This window comes from Solenopsis invicta, chromosome 10, assembly GCF_016802725.1.
Source record: "Solenopsis invicta isolate M01_SB chromosome 10, UNIL_Sinv_3.0, whole genome shotgun sequence".
Classification (NCBI taxonomy): domain Eukaryota; kingdom Metazoa; phylum Arthropoda; class Insecta; order Hymenoptera; family Formicidae; genus Solenopsis; species Solenopsis invicta.
This window is the reverse complement of record NC_052673.1, coordinates 14459300-14477586: the sequence shown is the minus strand read 5'-3', so window position 1 is coordinate 14477586 and position 18287 is coordinate 14459300. Positions and strand designations below refer to the sequence as shown.

Here is an 18287-nt window from a genome sequence, read left to right as displayed (position 1 = left end):
TCTAATCCGTTAGTTTATCTTTTCTCCGGAGTTATTTAATTTGTCAGACTCTCTATAAAAACGTATTTGTTTCGTTGTACAGCATCTCGTTCGATAAGAAGCAGCGGTGGTCGCAGCAGCAGATCGGGAATGAGAGCTTTGGTCGATGCGTTGAGCGACACTCGACCGAAATCGCCGGCAAGTCAAGTGGATAACGATGAGCCAATAGAATTAGCACATTATCCTGACGCCATGAAACCACCCCCGGGAGCCCAACCACCAATTGAGAGAGACGATTTCCCCGCTCCGCCGTATCCCTACACTGATCCTGAGAGACGTAGACGATGGTCCGACACTTACAAGGTATTATCTTATCGTTTAATCTTCAAAATAATATATTGCTTTTTCCCTTAATCTTTGAACGATGCTGATTATCAGTGATTAATTAACATTGCCTGCTTCTAATTCAGGGAGTACCTCCATCTGATGACGAGGATGATGTGGATAACAAAACATATATTAAAGAGGCGGAGCAGAAATTGAAAAAGGAGCAGGATGAATTAAGCAAGATCGACACGGGGATCGCTAAAGTATTCCTGCAAGATCGCGAAAAGGACCGGGAGAATTTGAGACACAGAGCTGCGAACGTTGATCCTAGAAATGCCTCGAGGACACCGTCTGCCGCCAGGGAACCAACGTATCGATTGCGCTACGAGAGTCCCGTCGGTGCATGTAAGTTGATTTCATATTTTAGTGTTTTGATAAAGATTCTTCAGCTATTTAATTAGCTTAATTAATTATATTCAGTATCTTGAGAGGGACATATCGTTCTTAGACTTAGATTTAAAAGTCCTCATATTTGCGTAAAAGATAATTCGAAAAATATTTTATACAGCGCCTTCGCGAAATATTGATCACGCACGGCCTTGGGAGGATGACGATGGCTTCAGCTACAGATCCAGCGGACCTAGCTACAACGGTAAGTTTTCGTTTACTACACAACGCCATTAATTGTTTCATTGACATAAGTAACGATCATCTCATACATGTCCACACGTTCGCACATGACACTAACATACCACTCTTTACCGTTTAAAGTAACATTGATTAGAGAACATTGTTAGTCTCGATAGTGCAGGGTTTCCCAGGGCGGGAGGTCGTAAATGGTCCCATTTTATCGTTAAAAAAGAAACTGAGCACGACCGACTCCAACAGTGCAAATTATAAGTTAAATGATGTGGGAGGGTTTCACGCTAATTAACAAACAATCATAACAGTATGTAACGCTCGAGAGCAGGACTTTATTTTAAGTGGCGTGTAGCACCAAAAAAACCATACACACTGGACGCTCAATTAATATAACAGGTGATGTATTCTGCCTATGCATGTTTCGTCCTTTACCTCGATGTGCTTGCCTTACCATTTTTTTTCATCAAATTGCGAACGGCGCATCAACCGATACCTCGAAATATTGGGCAATTACTTATATTTGTAAATTGCCATTGCAATCTTTAGCCCTGGAATTCGTTTTTTGAGGTAATTGATTCCTGTTCTGTATCTTGCATGGTACTTGGGACCACGAAATTGATCATACACGGACACATATTGTTCTAATGCACATCACTCTCATTTTCGCGGCACCTTTAGAATTCAAACTAAACTTTAAATTGATTGAAAGGTATCAATTTACCATGTTTCATATCTTTTCTGTATGCTTCAGTAAGATTTGAATCGCTATCGTAATTATTCTATTTTTTAAGCGAAATTAACTTTTACTTGAAATTACAAGATGTATAAACATTTGTTATAACTGTTTTTACTTTCTTATTTTATTTATTATTCGCAATATTTCTTTACAATAGGAGAATTATATTTTATTATACCTAATGTTCTGTTTTTGTCTTTAAGGATAATAAATTTAATAAAATTTGCTAGCTAAGTTTTGATTTGATTTTGATAATTGATATCTGAATTAATGAATAATTTTAATATTAAAACGCTTTTTTTAAGATGAGTTAGTTTCTAGATACTTTCTTAAAAACTTATTTACAATATTGGAAGATAATTTAGCAATACGATCGTTTTACTTGATTGTGCATGATAATTATTTCTTTTTCGCACCGCACATTTTTGCTTTCTGACAGATATTTAAAATTTTGCTTTACAGTATCTTCCAATGTTGAGACACCAGTTAATTTTAGAACGCTAATGTGGAACGTTTTTCAACTAAGCTAATTTTATGTAATATTAAAAAAATAAAACACAACGTCGTTGAAGAAAACAATCAAAGATTACTGTTATGAATTTCTGTAATAAAAAAATATATATTATTGACTAATGCTTATTGCAGCTTTTAGTAATTACGTTATGAAAAATGTTTAGCAAGTTTTTTTGACGGAAAAATATGTCTCTAGCAAAATTGTTAATAATCCCAGTTAGCGTTCTACATTTTATGGAACATGGCAATCTACGTTAGTCACACGATGCTACCTGTCGTCTATTATCATTGTGTCTCTATTTGTGTTTTTGTGTTTGTGTTGTGTTTGCGTGGGCGGCAGTTGGGAGGTCATCGGCGCGCTCCCCGGCTCCCAGAAACTATCCACCCCTTGGTACTCAGCGCGCCTTCACTCTTCCAAACGCCACTAGGCACTATCATTCGGTGAGTCCGAAAACTTTCCAATTCGCCCGCCGTTGGTCCCAAGTCAAACCAAGTCCATTTCTAAGTTTTATTCATTCATTTTGAAGCTTCCCGATTTAACAATTTAGTTTCTTTTTTTACATATTTTTGGAAAAATTTTAGTGTTACTATACTATATTACCTGATTATTTTTACGCGGTTAAGTTGCAAATTGCACGTGTAAATTAGGCATGTAAAATGTATTTGTCGATGAAGAAATAAGAATTCATAGTTATTTCTGTCTCGACATTGAAACAACGATCATCTTGAATTGAAATTTCTGATAAGCGTAGTCCTGTATCTATTATTTCAACTGCATCTCATATCTTGTAAAATATAGGATAACAATGTATAAATATATTACGATATTTTGTTTTTGAAGAATTACATTTACATTTTTGTCTGCGTTTTCAGTAAGAAAGGAAAGCTTTTGACTTGTCATCACGGCGGGTGTGCTTACGAGAAGAGAGTCTATTGTACTTACACGCAGGTGCTGGCTTTTTATGTATCTGTTTTTTTTAATCGCGAATTGCCTCGCACACTCTACTTAATTGAGAGTGAACGCTTTGTGCACTCGAAACTGTCGATATCTTTAAGCGCCGTTTGCCGATGGGGGTGCGATAATGTATTTAAAATTATTACAGATATCCTCTGTTATATACGATGAAATTAAAAACAATTAGATTTTACAGGATTTATTTAAGAATTGATGTGTGCTTTTTTCCCAGACATTTACTAATGTTGTACTTTATTTGACTAATTATGTAAGACTTAATTATGTATGTAAAGTACAAAAATAAGAAAATTAAGCAATTTATAAAATATGTTGCGTGTATATCGACGGATATCTGTCTTTTCAAATCGATTTGGATTTGTGAAAAACATTGTAAAACGCAAAGTACCAAAAGTATATCATTGTTGAGGCGCAAAGAAGGGAAATCCCTTGACAGTTGATCTTGGGTTGGGACACACGAGGGAGCGACATGGCTCCGGGTAGAGTTAAAAACAAATAATCTGGCAAGCGAACGTTGGGCATTCGTATGGGAGATTGAACGAATTGAAATCCATCGCTGAAACTAATCAGTAACATCTGTCGATTGACTGATTTGCAAACTAGTTGTGAGCTCCCTTCGGCACATCCCGAAGCCGGGGTACGGTCTGGCACCGCGAAGTCACACCTTCTCCTCGACCGGCGGTTCCGTGTCTGCTCTCCCTGTAAGTCTTGCACCGCAAGTCACAGTCGGCGATGCGACGTGCACCGCGCTGATAATGCAATAATACGTATATAGAAAAGAGTATACATAGAGTCGACTCCGCGGCGGCCGAGCGGAACATGCCTCTCTAAGATAACGCTTTTCTGTCGTCTAGGGCGACTATTCGTTCAGCGGGATGGGCGACAAGACGCACAGCACTGATTTCTCGTCTGGCAAGTCGGACAGTGAGTAAAACGAGAGGGACCGACTGATGCCGGTCCCCGCTGCACACACATTGGCCTACTCACTAGTTTACATCACGCTTCCCAGCTTGACGCGCTCGCGAATTTAGATAGATGCGGAGCCTGCAGTACTATCGTGAATCGAGCAAAGGCTTCTAATGGCTTTGAACTAAGATTACACTAACAGCGCTGATCTAAAACAATTTTTGGCTCGTCTGGCAAAACGAATTTTGTAGTTTCGAGTCAGTATCTTGTTAACAGAACTTTATTTGCCGTTTTTTTTTTTTTTTTTTATTAAATCTCTTGGTCTTTAATTTAAAACTAATATTCTGGTAGTTTGTTTAAAATTAATTAAAATTTAATTTGTACAAAAAGCTGCATAATTATCAATTGTTTATGACTCAGAAATTACTGTTTTGATCATTTTTGTAACAAGGCTTTTACAAGCGTTTACGTTTCGGGGGAAAGGTGCATGACTCTCGAAATTTCAAGTTTACACGCATTGTCTCGTCACGCATAGTTTGTGATGGAACTGCCGGCGATTTTTGCGAGCGCGTCGCGCTGCCACTATCATTTTCATTATACACTACTTCGTTTTGTCTTGTTCTTGCATGCTTTATTAACATCCCTGCGAGCTATTTCACTGTGATACATTGTACGTTGGCCTGTTGTACATCGTCATATAACATTGTTTATTTAAAGAACTGTGATAGTGACACTTGTTTGATTATGAACTATTAATAATCATCTATAGTGTGCCTAAACAACAATTTTTTCTTAGATAATTAATCAGAAAGTGATAAGATAAATTATTACATTGATCCAGGAAATATCAAAGAGAGTGTCAGAAATAGAGATGTCGGCATTAGTATGTTTTGCATTCAGCTAAAAATTAGAATTAGAATTTCATTATGTCCAAACTTCTCAAGTGCAAAGAAATTATGTATATAATGAGATTATTAAAATTTTTAGTCAACATTTACAGATTTTAAACAAAATATAAATTTGGAAACTTTGCAGTAAAGTTACTGAATTATAAAACAATCGTGTTTTCACCATTACTTCGTCTACTTGTAATAAAATTAAGTTAAGCGTATGCGTTGCTCTGCGCATTTTTTTCATGCATAAATTTTAATAGGCGAATAATGAGAGGGAAATACGATTGGTACGAAAAACAGATTGTAGTTAGCATAGGAAATGGTTTGTGCAACATGGTTTGATATGGTTTTCTTTCACATTTTTCCCCAATTTTAGTATCAACAGGCAGCATCACGGATGTGGATCGACGGGCATTGGTATGTACCACAGCCCCATACTACTCTCGGCGAATTAGCATGGTTTGTAGCTTGTTTTGCATCTCATGATAGAACTCCATTTATCGGAACAATTTTAGTCATGCACTTCAATATATCTTTCTATATTAATCAAAATTATTTTAATATGAGTCATAATGAAATGTTTTAAAACATTGTTAACTTCATAAATTATTAAATAATTATTTATTTCGATTTGTTCAAAGATAATTTCTTGAATTTTAAGAAAAACATTCATCGAATTTTGTTTTGTATGTAGTGCCCAATTTGATTATTCTAATAAATGGAGTTTACGCAAATGTAATTTTATTTAACATTCTAGCACGTCTCTATAATTGCAGATGTGTTGCATTAAATGCACACATACGTCTAGAGAAACAAGACAGTACAGTTCGTATGTTTGAAAAATTTACGTTGTGTATATGCATATTATTTATACGTATTCACATGATTATACTTGATTTGCTACTCATTCTTATTATGTAAGATATTGTGTATATAATGCTATATATGATTATGCATGCATGCTGTACATTTTGCTATTATTTTGAGTTCTGCATTTTTTATCATCTGTACTTTTAATTTGCTCTATGTTGCATTTGATTCATCGTAAGAGTTCCTCCATTTTTTAATTAAGTTAAGTTAATAATCAAATTACTTTTATACGATTTACATTATTTAGCTTTATGATAAAACTGTGTTATTTTATCTTCTTTGTGTTTTGATATAATTTATTTTGCGAGAAATTTTAGTTTTAAAAAATGCAGATAATTGAAGATTTTGTTCACATAACTTTGAATAAGTGTTTTAATCATTTTGAAAATAATAATGAAAATAATATAAGAAGTTCATCTCATATCAACAATTAATGTATTGTTATTATTAATACTAAATAATGTCCCTTTTTATGAAAATGGATTATTTGATATTATACATGTTGTTGTCAATAATTCATTTGTTCGATATTTTAATATTTCACGTGTTAAAATGTTTGTATATGTATATTTTAAATAGAAATATATTTAAAAATTATTTTATTATTACAAGAAATGCATGTATGATATACATTATTTGCACTTGAAAGTTTATTTGCACTTGAAAAAAATCTGGCTGTATAGCATCGTTTATAGAAGTAAAAAAATTGTACATGTTGCGTAAATTTGGAAAAGATATTGAAGTGTACGCACGTAGGATGATCGCTTTCAATTTATTTTGATTAAATTATTGTACTCCAAATATTTAAGGAACGAAAATGTTTTAAATTTTAATTGATATGCGTTTGGAAATTGATTAATTGTTATTGAAACAATCTATTGAGTCATACGAATTCGTACATGTATTTAAGAGATATTTATTTTAATTATATTATTTTATTGATATGCAGCGCGAGAGTATAACAGTTTTGTAGTGTGTAAAGAATGTATTTATCATTTGATGCGTGGACACGGAATATTTTTAGGGGATGCATGACAATAGAAATTAAGATATGAAAAATTCTTGTTGCATTTTACAAGTTTGTTTAATATAAAATCAGGTTACTTTATAAAAATCTTATCTGATCATTCTTCCCTCATTCAAATTTGGTTTGTTTTTCTGAGGATTTGGAGAATGCAAATGCAACCCCTTACATGTTTCTCGCATCGTCCATGTCATTATTGTACTATTCGCACCTGTTTGATTGCTAATGTGACTTATGATTTTGTGCAATTGTGGTGCAGAATGATGGTGGAATCCTTCCATCATCCACCACGTATACGGGTGGCCTAGGTTCGGTTGTTGGGAGTCACGGGGGTCATCACGTAAGGAGATCGTTGCCAGACATGGGGGCCGCACCAACCGAACCGCCCAAGTTATATCCCTATCATTTACTCGTCATCACCAACTACAGGCTGCCAGCTGACGTGGATCGTTGCAATCTCGAGGTGACTGCGAAACAATAATCGCTTCATTTACAGTTACAAAATTATACAGAGTGCTGTTATATAATGATTTTTAATTATTGGAAGTAATATTTTCTGTTGTCTTTCTTTATTGTGTTATTTATTGAACTTAATTAATACAGTCATAATTATCATAATTACAATAATGTGAAAATTCGAATCTTTTTCTTTTTTTTAGCGACATCTCTCCGACGCGGAATTCGAAGCTGTTCTACAATGCTCCCGAGCGGAATTCTACAGACTGCCACAATGGCGTCGCAATGAAATCAAAAGACGTGCCCGTCTCTTTTAATTCATGCCACACACATTTTGCTTACTACACATCGCGTCGTGTCGCGATTGCGTTACTGCGGTACGGACCGTACATTCCTACTGCGTGGGTAGATGTATCGCGGGAAAAAAAATGTGTTCGACAACTATTGCGAATTATCTGCCGGGGTGACGTGTGCTCGCGCAAAAATAAAAGTCCTCTTAGACTACAGGGGCACACGCAACGCAGACGCATATGCACACAAACACACAATGTAATGATGCGGAAGCACTGCCATTTGTCGTCAATTTTTTTCTCGCAGCAACGAATCCACAGGCAGCTTTATCTATGATCCGATCTGTTTAGCGACGTAGTCGTTTTTCGAGTTCCAATTATTCGGAGCTCTAGTGGTGACTCGGTTTCACTCATACACGTTGACAAAATACGCAATGACGGCTGATATTAACGTATAGAGAGAAAATAATCAAATAGAAGAGATTGCGATTAAAACTCTTAATACAATTTGCTATTGTAAATAAGAAGTTAATCGATAGGTCGAAGAAGGGAGAGTAACGTGAAGGAGCAGCTAGGAAGTTTCAAAGTACATAACCGCGTATTTGCTAAATTGCATACATACATATTAACTTTGTGGAAGATTATGACGCAAGGTAAAAAACGCTATTATGTAGAATTTATCATTATTATTAATTTTTAACTACTATTATTAATATTATATTTTACTATGTGCAACATGAAAAGTTAAGAGTAGGTGAGCCCAGCTTGCTGAATGGTGCGATTACACTGATTAATCGGACGATTTGCGTGTGATTTATCACTTTTTAACTTACTTTCTGCGACAAGGATTATTTTATAAAGTAGCTTACGCACAAATACGATGTTCTTGTGTAAGAAGATATCAATTTATCTTTATCCTTTCAATTATCCTTGACGTATTGAACTGAAGAAACGCTCTGCGGTGCGGATTGCGATAGACTTCTATAATCATTTAAGATCACTCTACATTAGAGTATGAATAAGAAAATCAGGACCAAATTTATAGTCGTGGTGGATCTAGCAATAACAAGGAAAGTATGTTGTATCACATTTTAATCATATATGGGTTCACATGCAATTTATGATCCAAGTTTTGCAATGTTTTGGAAGTGACACAAAGCAAATTTTGAAAAATTTTTTTAAATCTTTAAATCTATCGACTTACATTCATCTATAGAAGTAGCGATTCTTAGAATTTTCTAAAAGAAAACACTTATTTAACTTAGTTTTCAAATGAAAATTTTCTAACATTTATAATATTTCTAATGACTTAAGAGTGAAATAGCATTTTGTGCGAAATGAATAAACTACTTATTGCGTATTTTATTGTATTTCAAAAGTTGTTTTATGTTTCAGAATAGCGTGATAAATTTATTAGTAATTATATTACTAACCAAGCGAAAACTTTCATTTTAACTATCGCAGCGATCGTCCTCCACCCTTAAATTGGGTCCTGCACATAATTAAAAAATTTTGAGGTAATAGATCAAGCAGTTAAACTGATACTGGGCGCACACGCGTCCATTGAATAGAGTCGATTTATGCGAATGCGAATAAAGTTGAATTTTCACATATAAGTGAGAAACACATGACGTATCGAAGTTCCGACTGTTACGCCGTATGATTATTATATCTAGATGAGTTTACTACGTATTCGAATATGCATGCGTGCAATAAGATTGACACGCTTCGTTCGAACGAAGTCGAACCGAACTTTACTACCGACGCAAGTGCGACGTTTTATCAAATCAGCTACGTTTTATTATCCACACATTTCGTCTCTTCTTCCTTTTCCTTCAGTCATGTGCCTAACAAATGTCGTGGGACATTTTATGCGAGGAAGAGAGGAATCGTTAGTCTTACAAAGCGTACTATACATTATGTATAAAAACCATTCTACAATAGTGTAAATGTAGTTGTAAATTATTGTAAAGTATTGAAAGGCGCAATTGTATGTCCACTTCTTTCAAAGTAAACTTTAAAATTTTGGATCTCTTTTTCTTATTTTTAGAAATAGAAAAATAATAAAGAGGAAGTTGAACTGAGATTACATAAATCTGCTTTGACTTTTTTTTTATTCACAGTGTCAATAATTTAACGAATTTTTTTTGGTTTGACGAATTTGTACCATGCGCTACTTTCCAGCTAATCTGTATTGGTAGAAATGAATATACAACTGTGTCTTATAACAACTTACGACTATCTTTACGTTATGGTAGAACGCTTAAGACTTACAATTCCTACCGAGACAACACGTCCTAGATACTTTTGAAGCGATCTTTCAAGCGTCTTTGGAACCTTTGTGTTGCTCTGGGTAACAGCTTCGTCAAGGAAAAAGTCCGACGTGTTCCATGATCGCTAACCTAACCGATTATTTTGTTATTTCGGTGTGTCGTTTAAGGTTAACACCGCTATAACATTTCTTTCCCTTTCTTTTTTTCTTACGGATATCTTACTTGCGTAAAACGCATTCATGTAATTTCCTTTTGTTTTGTCCTTATAAATAAATCTCACGTTGGGTTCTATTGATTTTGTATACGACCGGCACTCTTGATCATGGCGCAACGTTATTGTTCCCACTGTGCAATGCAAATCAATGTATGTTTCTGTTGTATAAAGCACATTGCTTCCGCTAGTCCCTAAAGTTAAATAAATGCAAAACATACGAAATAGCTAATGACGTTACTGCCATTATTGCGTTAATCATCGCAAGCAGCTTATATCCCACAATGAAGACTATGTGCACAAGACTTCTGTTCTCTGATCTGTTTTACGTAGACAAAAATCTTTTACTTTTTGTTTACTCATGCGTGTTCACTGATGTCGTTTTCTGACAAAGGCAATCCATCTAAATTGAAGGATTGATGTTGAAAGGAATCACTGCAGGATATCAAACTGGAAGCTTCCTAATTCGTTGCAGCCTGCTGTAAAAATTCACACGTTAAATCACAGAGGATAGAAGCACTGCAGGGTGCAAGACTAACGTGAAATTACTTTTTCACGAAGGATCACGAAACCCTCCAGCACACTGGAGAGCGGCTCATATTGGTCCGACACTAATTCCGCCTTTTCTCCTGCACACAGTAACACTGGTGTGGTTTGAACGTGACCACCGACAATGGATTTCGGATTACCTGCTTTCCCTACAATGTCTACACCTTGACCAATTCTCACCGAGACTGGCAAGTTCTGCAAAGAATTGGGAAAACATTGTTTCTAAACCCTTAATATATTTTACGCACAATTGATTGTTAAGATTTCTAATGGATTATAAGATCTTATATCTAAATTTTGGATAATCCTTTTGCGTACTTTAAGATTTTCATCCACGGTGACCAACCATCTTGGCTCCATCGCAATCGCTAAGCAGTATATTAAATAGTGAGACTGAGATAATATAAGATTTCTGCAATCTAAACACGCAACAAGGACAACCATTAGACCAGCCAGGGCGGTGTAGTCTAAAACTTTTGAAGCATACCGCAAAGGCGATAAAGATAAAGTGCCCTGAAAAAGAAAATGAACACGTAATCAAAAGATTGATGTCCAAAGAAAGTTTTTATGAAATATGTCTGTTTAAGATTATTAAATTCTTTAAAGAAAAGATTTTATATTCTTGCTTATATATGAGACAAAGAGTGCATAGAATATATTAATTTTAATTCGATACTAATTTTTTCTGTGTAAGCGCCTTTAAATCGGCCTGATTTTATCGGGGTGTTTACCTTGCCCAGGTGCACTAAACCTTGAGAGATGCGCACGAGGAACAGGTGAGACGGATTTTTCGCGTAATAAGCCGCCAGTTGTCTCAACATTGTTGCCAGTCGTGCATTGTTGGTTCCGGCGCCTACCAGGCCGAGGGCGAAAATCGCATTCAGAGCAACATCGGCATCGTGATCATGGCTGTACTTGTTCAATACGTCCAAGATCGCTGAATCGGCGTTCGACAGAGAGGATAAGGCCAACGCGAGGGGCATAGCACGTCGCGCTGGCGTTGGACCGTATCTTCCGACCTACATTCGTTAAACATCGTAATCGTAGCGAGGATCCAGGGGATCATAAATGCCATTCTCATAACGGATATTAAAGTTAACTTTTTACTGACTCTCCGCTCTTTATAGTTTTATGTCATGAAAAGAAAGATACAGAGAGTTCGTTAAATTGCATTCATGAATGAACTATAAGAACCCATAAATGTCAATTAAGGTGAATTGAGATTTAAATGTTTCTCTCTCCTTCCAGCGCTAAATAAGCTCTTATAAATATTTATTATGATTCATTGAGGATGCGCGTGGACTTATTTTCTCACCTGCCCAAAGATTCTCGAGTTTTCCTTTCCCTCTCCAAGCCCAACTACACCTACTCCGAGAGATGCTATAGCTTGCGCGGTTCCAATATCTCTTAAATAATATGTCATTGATTAGCCTTTCGATAAATTTATTGTACAGTACTAAATGTGCGGAAATAATACATCCAATAACAAAATTATTTTTTAATGTATGATTTACTTATATCTTATATCTTCACTTTTACCAGAGTGAAACACTTACTTAGCAGACTCTTCAGTTTGGTTATCATTCTTTTTATTCCTTTCCAATTTGGCTGTGTTCTGTGGTCTTTGATCACAGCAGCTTGATACCGGGGTATTCTGAGGTGTTGTTTTTGTACTTGTTATTTCCTCGATTGCTTCCGAGCAAATCCTTAATAATTCTTGTACTATCAATACGTCACCGGTACCCGCGTACGCGCAAATCTAAGAGAATCGCTTTTATCAGATTCGAATGATAAAATTTTATGAGACATTTTTTCAGGAAGTTACACGAATCTGTAACAGTTGCTTGTGCATTTAGATTGTGAAAACAATTTTATGAGATTATTTTAGCGAAGGAATCATAGCAATTTTACTTGTAACATAGTTTGCGAAGCAAAGTTGTATGGTTCCGGCAAAGCTTCGAGCGCCGCAGATAACGTTTCTATGGCATCCCGGGTTCCCATAAAAATCATTCCCAGGGCTAATGCCAAAAATCTGTATAAAAAAATTGATTCATATATATCGCATGCATTTATGGATATACTTTATAATGTTGTATATATCTATAATAATTATTTTCTACATTATAAACATGATAAGATAATTATACGGTACCTAGAATGCGTGATTACGAGATCCTTCATAGATAGTCCCAATAATTTCAACAGGATAGCTGAAGATACGTCAGAGTCTCCCGAGCCTACATTCACAAGGCCTAGGGAGATGGCAATCAGCGATAACACTTGAATATTATCTGAAAAAAATGTTACATTACTTTGACTATTGACTTTTTTTTAAACAAAGAATTTTAATTTAAACACAAATATAAAATAATGGTATAATATAAGAAAAAAAATTAAATACTTGAAACTGTTTAAGATTATCTCTTCTTTTTTTTTATAGCGAATTTGATTGGACTATATTGGTGTGCGCTAGTGCACATTAAAGCTGATGTATTTAATATAAGTGTAAAAATGACATGCAAATTTCTCGAATTTTTATATACACATTTTACTATACAGTATTATAAAGTATATTATGGGTTTTGACATTTAACCCATTTATTATGCACCGGTGTATTAGTGCATTGAATCAAATTCGCTATTAGTTTCTAATTTTTTTCATTATTGTAGAAGAATTAATTTTACTTTTTTTTGTAAAGCAAATTAATTGAAATAAAATAATTAGGATTATATATATCGATTATAATATTACATCTGTAGCAATCCTTACTCTGCTCATCAGCTAAAGCTCTAGAGAGAAGTTCGGTGACGTCCTTTCTCCTAGAACCAGCATAAGCCAGACCTAATCCCATGATGGCTCCAATGCGAAGGATCTGGCTGTTCGACTTGACATACTCGCTGAGAAGCGCTAAAGCCGGATCGCATTCATTACGAACTCCGCAATTCACCAGTCCGATCGCTAGCAAGGCGCCAGATTTCACATAGTCTTCGTTCGTGTAAAGGTATCTAAGTGGTGAACAGAACTATCAATCAACCAAATTAGAAAGCTAAATTAATGACAGGTGTTCTTCATACCTATCAATAATTTATTATTTTTTTTCCAAAGTAAAAAAGCAAGATTAATTTATGTTACATAATATTTTCCTACTTGGAATTTATTTACTAACTTGTCGATTGGAATTAATCCACCATCGACGTCCCACATATGTATCAGGCCCAGAGAAGCTGTAGCCGATAACATTCCGTGTTCCTGAAAAAGAATAAACTTAATATATTTAATATTTAGATACATATCTCGATTTTTGTCCAATAACGTGATAAATAATTATTTATAAATCCCACTACAGAAAATATAAAGTTAACTATACAATTGTTTGCAAATTATTGCAGGAAGAATTAAACCTTGTTTTTATACACCCAACAGTCGGATGTGTTTGCCATTAGTTTATCTTGACCGAAACCTGCATGTACGAAACCAGAAACGAAGCTCGCCGCTAAATTCGCCCTAGCTGAATCATGCTCCATTTGCCTGAATCCGCTCACGAGCCAGCTTTTGTAAATATCTTCTGGAAGCTTTGGCTCAAGTATATCAAGTTCTCTAGCAAGAATTTGAAAGTGGGTATTCACATGGCCATTGCTGAGGATTGCCTCGATATCCTTGGCGTCGTCTCCATTATACTCCATTCTCAGAGGTTGATCCTGTTTAGAATATAGGACATTTTATTGTGAATTTGTTTTGTGAAGTTGCGCGAATTTCTTCTAATTTTCGAAATCAAAAAATTAACTCTATGGCATGAATTATTTCTTTTTTACTTGAATCTATTTGTATTAAATTAATTGTAAAAGGCAGTTGCAAATCATGCAACTATTATTAGATTAAGAGGGAGAAACTGAAATATACTTTTAGATTGTGTGACTATAGTTTACAATTCAATTTAGATTATTTATCTTTCACAAATTGAAGTTTAATTATTTATTATTGTTTATTTACAAATTCTTGTACGAATATCCGTGAGGTGTATGACATTTCTGAATTGTTTTAACATCGACTTATATGAGCTGTTTTGCTTGTCGCTTTGTTATGAAAATGTTATGCAAATATTATGCAAGGAGTTACTTGCAGACGGGCGAGAATAAAGGCCAGTTGATTTCTCGTCAAAGAGTCCGGGCAAGCAGCGAAGCACTTGAAAACAAGTTCTGAATTTGCAAGTTGCAGTGCTACCAAAATCGCCCTTGTGTGCTCGTTAAACTTTAGATATTGCTCCGTAGCAAATTCTAATATTTGTCTTCTCTCAATATCCTCACTGAAGAACACGTATAGGATTTAACAGGATTAAATCAGCCATGCGAACGCGCGAAGCGGATTAAGCCGTTTATTAAATAGCGTAACAGGGATTTCCAAACTTATATGGCTCGCGACCCATTTTTTAAAACGGCTAATATCCGTAATCAATCAAGCTTTAGGAGATATGAAAAAACGGGGGGAGTAAACTGATTACTTACTTATACTATTTTTTTACTTCTCTTGTTTTTCATTTTTTATTGAGTATAATGTTTTTAAATCTATTTTTTCAAATACATAGTGAGATATGGAGACATAAAAAAAGGCCTTTATTTCTATCGATGACAGCTTTGACGTCGACATCGATGCAAATCATTTTCATTTATGAAAATTTTATAATGGTAATTTTATTTTGATTTTTATCTGCCGCTAAAAAATTTTTCACGATCCATACCTTGTAAATCCCTGATGCAACGAATTCTTTTCATGTGTTTTATTAAAAATATATATATTTGTATTATACATATTTAATCGCAAAGCTTCAAAGATTAGATTTTGCTTATAAATGAATATATGTTTCAAAATTATGCCTGACATTGTAGGACAATTTATTTTTAAGGTTTGCTGTTGCTTTAAAAAATAGGATGAATGCACTTTTAATCACAGCAATATTGTTCAGTTGCATTACCTGTAGGCCGCACAACTTATTAAATAATGGCACACTCGTGCAAAGTTCGAGGGCTCCAGGTATTCCGCGAGGAAATTCAGTTCGTCAATTTCCAAACATAAATCGCACGCTTGTATTTCCGCATTGTGTCTCGTGTCGAATGCAAGAATGCTTTTGATCAACGGTGTAAGGCGCTTTCTGTTACAAAAAATTACTCCGTTATTCAAAGTCCATTTTACCGTTCTCTATTGTTCTCTGTCTTTCGACGTCGGTATAAATACAAGGGATAAACAAAATGATGTAAACATCTTGGAAATATGTTATTTGTTAAATTAATAAGAAATTAATTCACTATTTGTTTTTAATAAATATTTTACCCTTGTTGAAATAACGTTATACAATTGAATTACTAGTGCAATATTACCATGCTTTTAACAGAATATCTTTTAAAAGATACTGGAAGATGCTTAAAAGATATTGGAGGAGAAAATGTTTCTCTGTTCTTCAAAACTGCTCACAATCGATGATATTTAAATCAGACGATTACACTGACCAGGAAAAATGTTGAAGTCTTGGAGAACAGAAAGCAATTTTGGAAAGTAGAAAGAGAAATAAATTTCCTCCTCCAACTTCACTTATATAAGCAGTTGAAAGATGTCGTGCTGCAAGAATACAATATTAAATTAGTAACTATTTAAGTACTGTAAGGTATTTTAACTATTCGAACAAGAATGGAATCTATAGCGAATTATTTTCTCATTAATAAAAAACAAATATTTTTTAGATATTTACATTATTTTGTTCGGCCTCTGTATGTACACGACTAAAAGTATTAGGAACATATAGATCAAAGTGTTATGTAAATTCCCAAATGATATTATAATATATTTATATTTATGATTGCCATGTTATTTTATTAAATAATATACTTCACTTGATCTCACGCTCCTCCTTGATCGGCGCGTTCGCCCATTCGTCGACGATCTCTATCTCGAGTTGCCTCACGTATTCATGGCCCCATTCCCCGGGATTATCCACAGCTCCTTTGATGCAAAAATCCAGACAGTCCTTGGATCCTGGAGTAGCTCCAGCGAGCGCGAGTACACTCAAGATTTCTGCAAAACGTATCTTTGCCTCTTCCCGCTTGAGCCCTCCATACGCGCTCCGCAAGCTCGGATAAAAATTCCTTAAGTATTTGAGAGGTTTCGGAACGGAAGTCATCGAAGTTGTAGACGTACGTATCAGCATTCTTAGATGGTTCAACGACAGCAACATAGCTGTCTCATCTTTACCCTGACGACAAAATTACATGTAGCTTAGACTAGGAAATCCAATTCCTTTCTGAGGAAGATAACAGGTTCTTTTGATCATTAAAAAATAAAAAATAAATTTAAAACCCGTTTCTCAATGGCTCGTTTTACTCCTTTTTTTTTCTAAGTACAATATGTAGCAGAGAATTGTCAAAATTTATTTACTTTTAATACGTCGACCGCTTGTAGCAATTCTTCTTGTAACCTCTTATCCTCTTCATTCTACATATCGAAAAATAAAATGATGTTGGTGCATAATATTTTTATATAGATTGACATTTAAATCAATTCATGTTTTTTTTTTAAATTGACGTTTTAATATAGCTTGCAATTTTTTTAACCAATGTTACATATTTACCATATCGCTTTCCTTATCTTGATTGCGTTTATTCATCGTTTTCAAAAGATATCCTCGTTACATCAACTGTATATTTTGCCCATACGATTTGATAACGTTGAATTGAACGATTCAAAAAGCTTTAATTAATACGTTGTTGAAATAAATTTTACCTACCCGTCATACGCAGCGCGTGGCTTTTGTTTCGTTATACCGAAACCCGATAACATATGTGGCAACGATTATTTATTTAATGCTCATATTTATAATTTCGTTTCTGTTGAAGTTTATTTAACTAAACCTAATTTTGAAACGTGATTCAATAAACGAATCGAAAATCATCTTTATTCGTGACATATTCGTCGTATTTATAGTCGTGACACAAATAAAAAATTCAGACAATGTTTATCTTGGATCTCTGTTCATATACTTTTAGAAATTGAGTTATAAATATCTTTTATTGAAATCTGATCTTTATTCAGCCGTTTTATTTTACTGATATACTACCAACTTTTTATTTTTTTATTTTTATACTGAATCGTATATTTCAGTAAAAAAAATTTTTTTAACAGAAGTAAAATGTTTCCTCTTTTATTCTTAACATCAATTTTGAAAAAAATATTTTTTAAACAAATGCTTATTGTAATTAAATTAATTTCTATTCCTTATTCTTTTATATATTATTTTATATACATATATTAAGAGGATATATTAACGTCAAAAAATAATTGTCAGCGTGAGATTAATTTGGAAAAATAAAAAGAAAAGAAATTTTTCATCTTGTCATAAAATTACAAGAATATACATTATTTTAAAATTTAATTTATTTATAATTGTAAACAATAATTAGATATAAAAATATGTCTTTACGTATTAAAATATATATATATATATATATATATATATATATATGCAGTAGCTATAAACAGTTGATATGTAATAGATATAGAATAGAACACTGTTTTTTAATAATATCTGTCATTTTCAAATTTGATTTGCCATTCACAAAAATTTGTTTTAGTGCGAAAGGCAAAAAAAATCTCATACAC

The 18287-nt window shown here is 34.2% G+C and overlaps 2 protein-coding genes across 18 annotated transcripts in view; one reads left to right on the top strand and one right to left on the bottom strand.

The window, feature by feature from the left end:
• Positions 1-10320, top strand: part of LOC105197055 (actin-binding LIM protein 2) — a 30462-nt gene extending 20142 nt beyond the window's left edge. For 3 of the 17 annotated variants that reach the window (XM_011163261.3, XM_011163260.3, XM_011163257.3), the window contains 8 exons: positions 83-342; positions 450-711; positions 875-958; positions 2538-2638; positions 4025-4094; positions 5346-5428; positions 7123-7326; positions 7523-10318. In XM_011163261.3, coding sequence (XP_011161563.1) covers positions 83-342; positions 450-711; positions 875-958; positions 2538-2638; positions 4025-4094; positions 5346-5428; positions 7123-7326; positions 7523-7636 — 1178 coding nt within the window. In that variant the 3' untranslated portion in view covers positions 7637-10318. Of the gene's footprint in view, positions 1-82; positions 343-449; positions 712-874; positions 959-2537; positions 2643-3773; positions 3872-4024; positions 4095-5345; positions 5429-5745; positions 6832-7122; positions 7327-7522 lie in introns of those variants that run through there. The other 14 variants (XM_026137130.2, XM_026137126.2, XM_026137127.2 and 11 more) reach the window with 11 other exon arrangements.
• On the bottom strand, positions 9716-17850 carry LOC105197079 (26S proteasome non-ATPase regulatory subunit 2-like). The gene is made up of 14 exons (XM_026137125.2): positions 16526-17850; positions 15613-15789; positions 14760-14946; positions 14045-14341; positions 13810-13892; positions 13413-13648; positions 12795-12933; positions 12554-12674; positions 12199-12401; positions 11958-12048; positions 11374-11661; positions 10961-11155; positions 10643-10837; positions 9716-10572 (listed from the first exon to the last, which is right to left on the bottom strand). Exons 1-14 carry the CDS (start codon positions 16864-16866, stop codon positions 10555-10557), a joined length of 2571 nt encoding a protein of 856 aa, XP_025992910.1. The 5' UTR covers positions 16867-17850; the 3' UTR covers positions 9716-10554.
• Positions 17851-18287: the final 437 nt, after the last annotated feature.